The sequence below is a fragment of the Salmo salar genome, chromosome ssa06, assembly GCF_905237065.1.
Source record: "Salmo salar chromosome ssa06, Ssal_v3.1, whole genome shotgun sequence".
Lineage (NCBI taxonomy): Eukaryota > Metazoa > Chordata > Actinopteri > Salmoniformes > Salmonidae > Salmo > Salmo salar.
Window position 1 is genome coordinate 28771491 of NC_059447.1, and position 11127 is coordinate 28782617.

General features: G+C 42.4%; 1 protein-coding gene across 1 annotated transcript in view; it reads left to right on the forward strand.

Moving 5' to 3' along the window:
• Nucleotides 1-6295, forward strand: part of LOC106606859 (mitogen-activated protein kinase kinase kinase 3) — a 23475-nt gene extending 17180 nt beyond the window's left edge. Inside the window, exons 14-17 of the mRNA XM_045720135.1 lie at nucleotides 1639-1770; nucleotides 1910-2039; nucleotides 2212-2389; nucleotides 3551-6295. Of these exons, the coding sequence (XP_045576091.1) occupies nucleotides 1639-1770; nucleotides 1910-2039; nucleotides 2212-2389; nucleotides 3551-3779 (669 nt within the window). The 3' untranslated portion in view covers nucleotides 3780-6295. The remainder of the gene's footprint in view (nucleotides 1-1638; nucleotides 1771-1909; nucleotides 2040-2211; nucleotides 2390-3550) is intronic.
• The last annotated feature ends 4832 nt before the right edge of the window (nucleotides 6296-11127 follow it).

Sequence of the window (11127 nt, forward strand, 5' to 3'; positions counted from 1 at the left end):
TCGCCAAGCAGCTTGGTGAGAAGGTGACAACAGTTGGTGCGATTATTCGCAAGTGGAAGAAAGACAAAATAACTGTCAATCTCCCTCAGCCTGGGGCTTCATGCAAGATCTCACCTCGTGGAGTTGCAATGATCATGAGAACGGTGAGGAATCAGCCCAGAACTACACAGGAGGATCTTGTCAATGATCTCAAGGCAGCTGGGACCATAGTCACCAAGAAAACAATTGGTAACACACTACGCCGTGAAGGACTGAAATCCCGCAGCGCCCGCAAGGTCCCCCTGCTCAAGAAAGCACATATACATGCCCGTCTGAAGTTTGCCAATGAACATCTGAATGATTCAGAGGACAACTGGGTGAAAGTGTTGTGGTCAGATGAGAACAAAATGGAGCTCTTTGGCATCAACTCAACTCACCGTGTTTGGAGGAGGAGGAATGCTGCCTATGACCCTAAGAACACCATCTCCACCGTCAAACACGGAGGTGGAAACATTATGCTTTGTGGGTGTTTTTCTGCTAAGGGGACAGGACGACTTTGCATCAAAGGGACGACGGACGGGGCCATGTACCGTCAAATCTTGGGTGAGAACCTCCTTCCCTCAGCCAGGGTATTGAAAATGGGTCGTGGATGTGTAGTCCAGCATGACAATGACCCAAAACACACACAAAGGAGTGGCTCAAGAAGAAGCACATTAAGGTCCTGGAGTGGCCTAGCCAGTCTCCAGACCTTAATCCCATAGAAAATCTGTGGAGGGAGCTGAAGGTTTGAGTTGCCAAACGTCAGCCTCGAAACCTTAATGACTTGGAGAAGATTTGCAAAGAGGAGTGGGACAAAATCCCTCCTGAGATGTGTGCAAACCTGGTGGCCAACTACAAGAAACGTCTGACCTCTGTGATTGCCAACAAGGGTTTTGCCACCAAGTACTAAGTCATGTTTTGCAGAGGGGTCAAATATTTATTTCCCTCATTAAAATGCTAATCATTTTATAACATTTTTTACATGCATTTTTCTGGATTATTTTGTTATTCTGTCTCTCACTGTTCAAATAAACCTACCATTAAAATTATAGACTGATCATTTCTTTGTCAGTGGGCAAATGTACAAAATCAGCAGGGGATCAAATACTTTTTCCCCTCACTGTATCTCCATTTCCCTCCTCCGCTGTCTCTCTCTGTGATGTGATCTCTGTGGCCATATTCTCTGAGGTAAACAGAGGAACTGCTTTTGAGGAACTGGACTGTTACCACTAATGTCCTATCTGCAGAGAGAGCTGGTCTGTGTGTCTGAAATGCTTTTTCCATTTGTCAGCTTTTTTAGTTGTCTTTGTATAGCTTTTGGTGGACAGATGACTCATTCATATCATGTAATGTTGAGGATTTGTTGTTGTTGTTGTCGAGTACAACAACCCTCAACCTGTTGTTCCCTGTCTGTCTGTCTGTCTGTCTGTCTGTCTGTCTGTCTGTCTGTCTGTCTGTCTGTCTGTCTGTCTGTCTGTCTGTCTGTCTGTCTGTCTGTCTGTCTGTCTGTCTGTCTGTCTGTCTGTCTGTCTGTCTGTCTGTCTGTCTGTCTGTCTGTCTGTCTGTCTGTCTGTCTGTCTGTCTGTCTGTCTGTCTGTCTGACTGTCTGTCTGTCTGTAGGAGGTGAGTGCTCTGGAGTGTGAGATCCAGTTGTTAAAGAACCTCCACCACGAACGCATCGTCCAGTACTACGGCTGTCTGAGGGACCACAACGAAAAGACCCTCACCATCTTCATGGAGTACATGCCGGGGGTCAGTCTATTCTTCACACATCGGCTCAGGGCCGGAGTGTTTGGGGTTAAAGGGTATCTGTGGTGTTCAGTCCTGGACTGTGTCCCAGTCTCTCCTGGGAATAGCAGTATAAACCATGCACTTCCTTCTTGTCTTTCAGGGTTCAGTCAAAGACCAGTTGAAGGCCTACGGGGCGCTGACGGAAAACGTGACGCGGAAGTACACACGGCAGATCCTGGAGGGCATGTCCTATCTGCACAGCAACATGATCGTTCACCGTGACATCAAAGGTAGTTATGTCAACACACTGCTCAGATGGCCATTTGTAGTAAAGATAGTGAACTAAATGGCTATAGACTTCCAGACTCAAGCACAAGGACCTAAAAGCTACATTTAAAATACAAGGAAGGTGGTTGGGTGAGTCTGTGTCACATGGTGTTACTCTGTCGTCTCCTTATCCAGGTGCCAACATCCTGCGGGATTCGGCAGGAAACGTGAAGCTGGGAGATTTCGGTGCCAGCAAGAGGCTGCAGACCATCTGCATGTCTGGCACGGGCATCCGCTCTGTCACTGGCACCCCCTACTGGATGAGCCCCGAGGTGATCAGCGGAGAGGGCTACGGCAGGAAGGCTGACGTCTGGTAAGGACCGGGACACATGGGGTTGGGGTTTGGGTAAGAGGTCTTATACACATGCAGGTGATTCTGATTAGTTGTGTTGATAGGGGGGAGGTGGAGGATAGATGTCTCATCTGGGAGTGTGTGAATATCTTCAAGTGTCAGATGCTTTCCTTGTGTGCTCTTATAAGTAGGCTCCTTCCCTGATAGAGTGGCTAGACTGCTGGAATGTGAAGGGAGGGAAAATAGCTGTTCTAAAAGGGGGAAACCATTATTCTTCAAGGGAAAATGTGCTATATATAAAATATTAAAAGTGCTATATTTAAAAGAGAATGTCGAGAAGGACTGCCTCACTCCCACGTACAGGGCCCTGAAATGGGTCGGGTCCACCTGCTGCCCAGGAATTCCCCTGTGCAATCTGATTGTGTAGTATTCCATCAGGCGAGGGATGTGATTGGCCAAGAGCCAGTTAACCAGCCAGCTTGTGCCAGGGTTCAGAATGTTCCGACTTCATTGCTCCCCTGGGGGGCCAGACCAGGCCGGGAGCATCGGTAGGGGGTAACAGGTTCCAAAGGGGAGTCTGTCCCTAAACCCAGCTCCCCTCACCAGCCCCCTGCTCTGTCTGACTTCAGGACTGAAACGGCCTCCCGTAGCCAGCAAAAGCACACTTTAATTGTCAACAGGGAAAAAGTTTCCACCAAAACATTCCAGTGGGTCCTGGGAAAGCAGAAGAGCAGAGGGATGGCCTTTTCCCTTCGTGCCTGTAGTGAGGAAAAGCTGCCCTTTGTTTTTTCAGTGTGTTAACACTGCTTTTGTCAATTCACACAAGTCAATGAGTTATACGATTGTGTATTGCATTGAATGTCCTATTCTGATGAGCGTGTTTCAAGTTTGTAGTTGTATTAGTCGTATGTACAGCATACACATGGTGTACACCGTCTAACAAAATGCTTACCTGCAGGTTCCTTCTCAACAATGCAACAACAATAACAAATAAGAATATATAAGAATACAAACATGAAGTTAATGTCTCAGTAGAATAGAATACATTTTTTATCATAAGTATACTACAGGAAGGCACCATTTATATTCCAATATTTACACGTTTTGGGCGGCAAGTGTTTAAATTGTGTATTTGTGCTCGTATGGGTGTTCTCTTAACACTGTGTGTGTCTCCTTCCCCAGGAGCCTGGGCTGCACAGTGGTGGAGATGCTGACAGAGAAGCCTCCCTGGGCCGAATACGAGGCCATGGCAGCCATCTTTAAGATCGCCACCCAGCCCACCAAACCCCTGCTGCCCTCACACACCTCGGACCACACCCGTGACTTCATCCACCGCATCTTTGTGGAGGCCAAGCACCGGCCCAGTGCTGAGGAGCTGCTCAAACACCCCTTCTCCCAGATCCTCTGCTGAGGGGAAGTACTAGTACACTTTCTCTGTCTCAACCGCTCCTCAGGACTCATGGCCTACAGCTGACATCTACACTCTAGACTTGGAATTTGGAACTTGGGCCTTTCCATCCTACAGCTCTCTCCCCAAACCAGACTCACCACCACTCACATTCATTCCTTAACCCACAAATACACATGATCCATTATTATGGATAATAGCACAGTGCCATTATTCCAAGCTGCTAACGACAATTATCAAATTCACGTCCAACTTCCCCCACTAGGGGGAGCTATATGACTGATCAGTGTTCAGCTGTCTGCTGTGGAGAACTGGACCCACCAACTCCATACGAACTGTATCTATTCAGCTATCACCTTGGTGGTCTGTGAGAGGATCAAACACACACACACACACACACACACACACACACACACACACACACACACACACACACACACACACACACACACACACACGGACACTCCAATCACATCAAATCTATGATATGTGGCTCAAGATGGGATTTGATCAAGCACCGCCACCGAATGTGCCTTTCAAATATTCCAAAGTGTCCCCTCCTAAGTTTACATTCTCTAGATGGGCTATTAGGTGAGACCCCTGAGTTAATGAACTGTTTCATATGGGACTTACAGTAAGCTTGAGCAGAGCAGTGTCTGGTCTGCTTAGGCCAAGACAGCAGACCCACAGCCACAGCTCAGTGCTTCAACATGCTAACTGATGAAACCAACAGATGCACCAGTCAGTGTTATAGAGACGGGACGGATTTCATTTTTCACTTTCTCCTCTGATCCGTCTCTGATATTGTTTGTATTTTTTAGAAAATGCCTCTTTATGTTCTTTTGAAGACTCACAGTCCCTGATGGTGCTGATCTGTCCTGTCCTCACCATACAACATGGAAGCAGAGCCATCAGTGTTTTTATGTTGTCATTATGACCTTCACAGTAGACCAACTCTCCACTGCAGCCCCTCATTATCACAGCCCAGGGTTTTCTGAGTGTACCAAAAATGACCGATTTCATTCATGAAGGGGTTGGTTTCCAGTTTTGTTGGCGGATATGCTAACTACACAATATTACAAATGATATTGTACTTTGTGATTGACAGAGAGATTTTATTTTAGTCCTAGAGAAATACAATCCTAATGCCTTGATTTGAAAGTGAGTTGCCATAAGGTTAACCAGTTTTCTATGTGTTGACAAGTGTATCTAGGAAAACGCTACGCCAAACAGTGGAACTCTGCCATTTAGGATTCATTTGAGTCAGATGCACTTTTATGTAAAATTAATGTTGTTGGTTATTGTTCGCCTTACGAAATTAACTTTTTTTTCAACTTTAAATATTACATTTCTTTCACTTTTATTTAAATCCCTATGTTCATCCATTCCTGAATTGTTATATTCAAATATATATGTATAAATATATTTTTTATATATTGACTCTAGACAATTTGAAATCTAATGAGGATGCATTTAGACCTATGAGATAAATGTTGCCGTTCGAAATGATAAATTGTGAAAGCAGCTGGTTTTGCAGAAATTACAACATTGGGGTTTATTAATGAAACACTTTGGGTGGAAAACGACCTCTGGCTATCTTACCTGGTCTCTGCTCCAAAACAAGAAACATATCCACATTCCCAGCTCCAGTATAATATATTATGTCTAAAGGTCCATGCTTTATTAAATGGCAATACTTTTCCATTGGACCCTTTCTGTTGGACTGCCCTGTCAAACCTCTCACAGTTTCAGTACTTTTTTTAACAAGGCCACCGCCTAGGAGTTAAAGGCTTCTGAAGTTCCTCCATATTTCTCCTTGCTGGCGTGATGTGTGGGAAATAGAGGGGAAGTATGTGAAGTCTAATTTTAAGAGTATGCACTAGAATGCTGTGTCTCACAGAATAACCTTCTCTTAGTGTCATTCTTGCAGAGCAGAGGGACCGAATGTGTGCGTTAGTTAGACTGAGCTGAGCAGGGCAGGGATGGAGGAGTTCTGATCAGGTAGATGCCAGAGACCGGGGTTCCACCCAACATGACGACTTTGTTTAGCTCAGGGTTCGAGAGACCGACCGGTGCTCAATGTCTGGGGCCCTCCACACTGAGCAAAGGGCTTTCTACAATTACCTTATTTTCATTTTATTTTCCATTTATTTCCATTTATTTCAGTGTTACTGGCTCTAAAATACTTTCATAAGTGAATCAAATGGATAGAAGGCAGCTAAGAATCAGTTCAGTATTAGAAATGGTCCTGTTATATACAAAGAGCCAAAACAAATGTTTCAGTTAACAGAAGAACCCTGGGGTAAGCAAATGAAACAGGAGTTAAACGTTTAGATATATACATGTATGTAAATGTATAAATGAGTTTAATGACAGGGGACTTGCAGTGCAAAGTCACTCCAGTGTATCAAGTGTATTTACCTAGGAAAAAGAACAGTATGTTAAATGACATTGTTTTTCTATATCTTTGAGTGCCTAATTTCAAAAACAAATAAATGTTCTTTGTCTCTGGTCCAATATTCTGACCTGCTTACTTGTTTGTTTGCATAATGTTTTGTGTATGTTCCAGTCATGTACACCGCTCTGATGGAGGTGTGTTTGGTATTGTATAACATGTTTTTGGGCCAGCGGCTCTGGAACACACCGGCTAGTCTTTCCATGCATGTCTTCATTATCTCTGAGCAGCCAGCAGGTTGGAAAGTCAGACTGGCCCAGTCCAGTAAATAAAAGAACATCTCACTGAATAGAGCTCATTGTTGGAAGAAAGAAGCAACTCAACTGATGCTTGCTCCAATTCTTTCTCCCTCCCTTTAAGACAGAAGAGGAGGCGGAGAGACCTCTGTTAATCTGTGTGGCCATGGAACAGAGAAACGCTTGGACCCAACAACGGTTCCTTTTCTTAGCTACTGTGACAAGGGGATGGATGGCAGATAATAAATACTTTATTGCTTTGTTTTTCTGGTAATGCACTTCCTCTGTGTGTGTTTTAGCATGCTGCTTGTTCCATTTTCTTCCTGTGGATCTGACACATGGCCCCTGATTACCAGGATCTGATACCAGTTACATAACCTTCCCCTACACCTGCAATGCACCGCTCCATGTGGCCTGCAGGTCTGTTGATGTGGTTAATGGAAGTGTTATTGTGATCAGTGGTAGTGTTCTTGTAGTCAGTGGTAGTGCTATTGTGATCAGTGGTAGTGTTATTGTAGTCAGTGGTAGTGCTATTGTGATCAGTGGTAGTGTTATTGTAGTCAGTGGTAGTGTTATTGTGGTCAGTGGTACTGTTATTGTAGTCAGTGGTATTGTTATTGGGGTCAGTGGTAATGTTATTGTGATCAGTGGTAATGTTGTTGTGATCAGTGGTAGTGATATTGTACTTAGTGGTAGTGTTATTGTAGTCAGTGGTAGTGTTATTGGGGTCAGTGGTAATGTTATTGTGATCAGTGGTAATGTTGTGATCAGTGGTAGTGTTATTGTAGTCAGTGGTAGTGTTATTGTAGTCAGTATGTTATTGTGATCAGTGGTAGTGTTATTGTGGTCAGTGGTAGTGTTATTGTGGTCAGTGAGTTATTGTAGTCAGTATGTTATTGTGATCAGTGGTAGTGTTATTGTAGTCAGTATGTTATTGTGGTCAGTATGTTATTGTGATCAGTGGTAGTGTTATTGTGGTCAGTGGTAGTGTTATTGTGGTCAGTGGTAGTGTTATTGTGATCAGTGGTAGTGTTATTGTGATCAGTGAGTTATTGTAGTCAGTATGTTATTGTGGTCAGTGGTAGTGTTATTGTTGTCAGTGGTAGTGTTATTGTGATCAGTGGTAGTGTCATTGTGGTCAGTGAGTTATTGTGGTCAGTGGTAGTGTTATTGTGGTCAGTGGTAGTGTTATTGTGGTCAGTGGTAGTGTTATTGTGGTCAGTGGTAGTGTTATTGTAGTCAGTATGTTATTGTGATCAGTGGTAGTGTTATCGTGGTCAGTGGTAGTGTTATTGTGGTCAGTGAGTTATTGTAGTCAGTATGTTATTGTGGTCAATGGTAGTGTTATTGTGGTCAGTGGTAGTGTTATTGTGATCAGTGGTAGTGTTATTGTGGTCAGTGGTAGTGTTATTGTGGTCAGTGGTAGTGTTATTGTAGTTAGTGGTAGTGTTATTGTGATCAGTGGTAGTGTTATTTTGGTTTGTGGTAGTGTTATTGTGATCAGTGGTAGTGTTATTGTGGTCATTGAGTTATTGTAGTCAGTATGTTATTGTTGTCAGTGGTAGTGTTAATGTGGTCAGTTGTAGTGTTATTGTGATCAGTGGTAGTGTTATTGTGGTCACTGGTAGTGTTATTGTAGTCAGTATGTTATTGTGGTCAGTGATAGTGTTATTGTGGTCAGTGGTAGTGTTATTGTGGTCAGTGGTAGTGTTATTGTAGTCAGTGGTAGTGTTATTGTGGTCAGTGAGTTATTGTAGTCAGTATGTTATTGTGGTCAGTGATAGTGTTATTGTAGTCAATATGTTATTGTGGTCAGTGGTAGTGTTATTGTGGTCAGTGGTAGTGTTATTGTAGTCAGTGGTAGTGTTATTGTGGTCAGTGAGTTATTGTAGTCAGTATGTTATTGTGGTCAGTGATAGTGTTATTGTTGTCAGTGGTAGTGTTATTGTGGTCAGTGGTAGTGTTATTGTAGTCAGTGATAGTGTTATTGTAGTCAGTATGTTATTGTTGTCAGTGGTAGTGTTATTGTGGTCAGTGGTAGTGTTATTGTGATCAGTGGTAGTGTCATTGTAGTCAGTATGTTATTGTGATCAGTGGTAGTGTTATTGTGGTCAGTGGTAGTGTTATTGTGATCAGTGGTAGTGTCATTGTAGTCAGTATGTTATTGTGATCAGTGGTAGTGTTATTGTAGTCAGTATGTTATTGTGGTCAGTATGTTATTGTGGTCAGTGATAGTGTTATTGTGGTCAGTGGTAGTGTTATTGTGATCAGTGGTAGTGTTATTGTGATCAGTGAGTTATTGTAGTCAGTATGTTATTGTGGTCAGTGGTAGTGTTATTGTTGTCAGTGGTAGTGTTATTGTGATCAGTGGTAGTGTCATTGTGGTCAGTGAGTTATTGTGGTCAGTGGTAGTGTTATTGTGATCAGTGGTAGTGTTATTGTGGTCAGTGGTAGTGTTATTGTGGTCAGTGGTAGTGTTATTGTGGTCAGTGGTAGTGTTATTGTAGTCAGTATGTTATTGTGATCAGTGGTAGTGTTATCGTGGTCAGTGGTAGTGTTATTGTGGTCAGTGAGTTATTGTAGTCAGTATGTTATTGTGGTCAATGGTAGTGTTATTGTGGTCAGTGGTAGTGTTATTGTGATCAGTGGTAGTGTTATTGTGGTCAGTGGTAGTGTTATTGTGGTCAGTGGTAGTGTTATTGTAGTTAGTGGTAGTGTTATTGTGATCAGTGGTAGTGTTATTTTGGTTTGTGGTAGTGTTATTGTGATCAGTGGTAGTGTTATTGTGGTCATTGAGTTATTGTAGTCAGTATGTTATTGTTGTCAGTGGTAGTGTTAATGTGGTCAGTTGTAGTGTTATTGTGATCAGTGGTAGTGTTATTGTGGTCACTGGTAGTGTTATTGTAGTCAGTATGTTATTGTGGTCAGTGATAGTGTTATTGTGGTCAGTGGTAGTGTTATTGTGGTCAGTGGTACTGTTATTGTAGTCAGTGGTAGTGTTATTGTGGTCAGTGAGTTATTGTAGTCAGTATGTTATTGTGGTCAGTGATAGTGTTATTGTGGTCAGTGGTAGTGTTATTGTGGTCAGTGGTAGTGTTATTGTAGTCAGTGGTAGTGTTATTGTGGTCAGTGAGTTATTGTAGTCAGTATGTTATTGTGGTCAGTGATAGTGTTATTGTAGTCAATATGTTATTGTGGTCAGTGGTAGTGTTATTGTGGTCAGTGGTAGTGTTATTGTAGTCAGTGGTAGTGTTATTGTGGTCAGTGAGTTATTGTAGTCAGTATGTTATTGTGGTCAGTGATAGTGTTATTGTAGTCAGTATGTTATTGTTGTCAGTGGTAGTGTTATTGTGGTCAGTGGTAGTGTTATTGTAGTCAGTGGTAGTGTTATTGTAGTCAGTATGTTATTGTTGTCAGTGGTAGTGTTATTGTGGTCAGTGGTAGTGTTATTGTGATCAGTGGTAGTGTCATTGTAGTCAGTATGTTATTGTGATCAGTGGTAGTGTTATTGTGGTCAGTGGTAGTGTTATTGTGATCAGTGGTAGTGTCATTGTAGTCAGTATGTTATTGTGATCAGTGGTAGTGTTATTGTAGTCAGTATGTTATTGTGGTCAGTATGTTATTGTGGTCAGTGGTAGTGTTATTGTGGTCAGTGGTAGTGTTATTGTGATCAGTGGTAGTGTTATTGTGATCAGTGAGTTATTGTAGTCAGTATGTTATTGTGGTCAGTGGTAGTGTTATTGTTGTCAGTGGTAGTGTTATTGTGATCAGTGGTAGTGTCATTGTGGTCAGTGAGTTATTGTGGTCAGTGGTAGTGTTATTGTGATCAGTGGTAGTGTTATTGTGGTCAGTGGTAGTGTTATTGTGGTCAGTGGTAGTGTTATTGTGGTCAGTGGTAGTGTTATTGTAGTCAGTATGTTATTGTGATCAGTGGTAGTGTTATCGTGGTCAGTGGTAGTGTTATTGTGGTCAGTGAGTTATTGTAGTCAGTATGTTATTGTGGTCAATGGTAGTGTTATTGTGGTCAGTGGTAGTGTTATTGTGATCAGTGGTAGTGTTATTGTGGTCAGTGGTAGTGTTATTGTGGTCAGTGGTAGTGTTATTGTAGTTAGTGGTAGTGTTATTGTGATCAGTGGTAGTGTTATTGTGGTCATTGAGTTATTGTAGTCAGTATGTTATTGTTGTCAGTGGTAGTGTTAATGTGGTCAGTTGTAGTGTTATTGTGATCAGTGGTAGTGTTATTGTGGTCAGTGGTAGTGTTATTGTAGTCAGTATGTTATTGTGGTCAGTGATAGTGTTATTGTGGTCAGTGGTAGTGTTATTGTGGTCAGTGGTACTGTTATTGTAGTCAGTGGTAGTGTTATTGTGGTCAGTGAGTTATTGTAGTCAGTATGTTATTGTGGTCAGTGGTAGTGTTATTGTGGTCAGTGGTAGTGTTATTGTGGTCAGTGGTAGTGTTATTGTAGTCAGTGGTAGTGTTATTGTGGTCAGTGAGTTATTGTAGTCAGTATGTTATTGTGGTCAGTGATAGTGTTATTGTAGTCAATATGTTATTGTGGTCAGTGGTAGTGTTATTGTGGTCAGTGGTAGTGTTATTGTAGTCAGTGGTAGTGTTATTGTGGTCAGTGAGTTATTGTAGTCAGTATGTTATTGTGGTCAG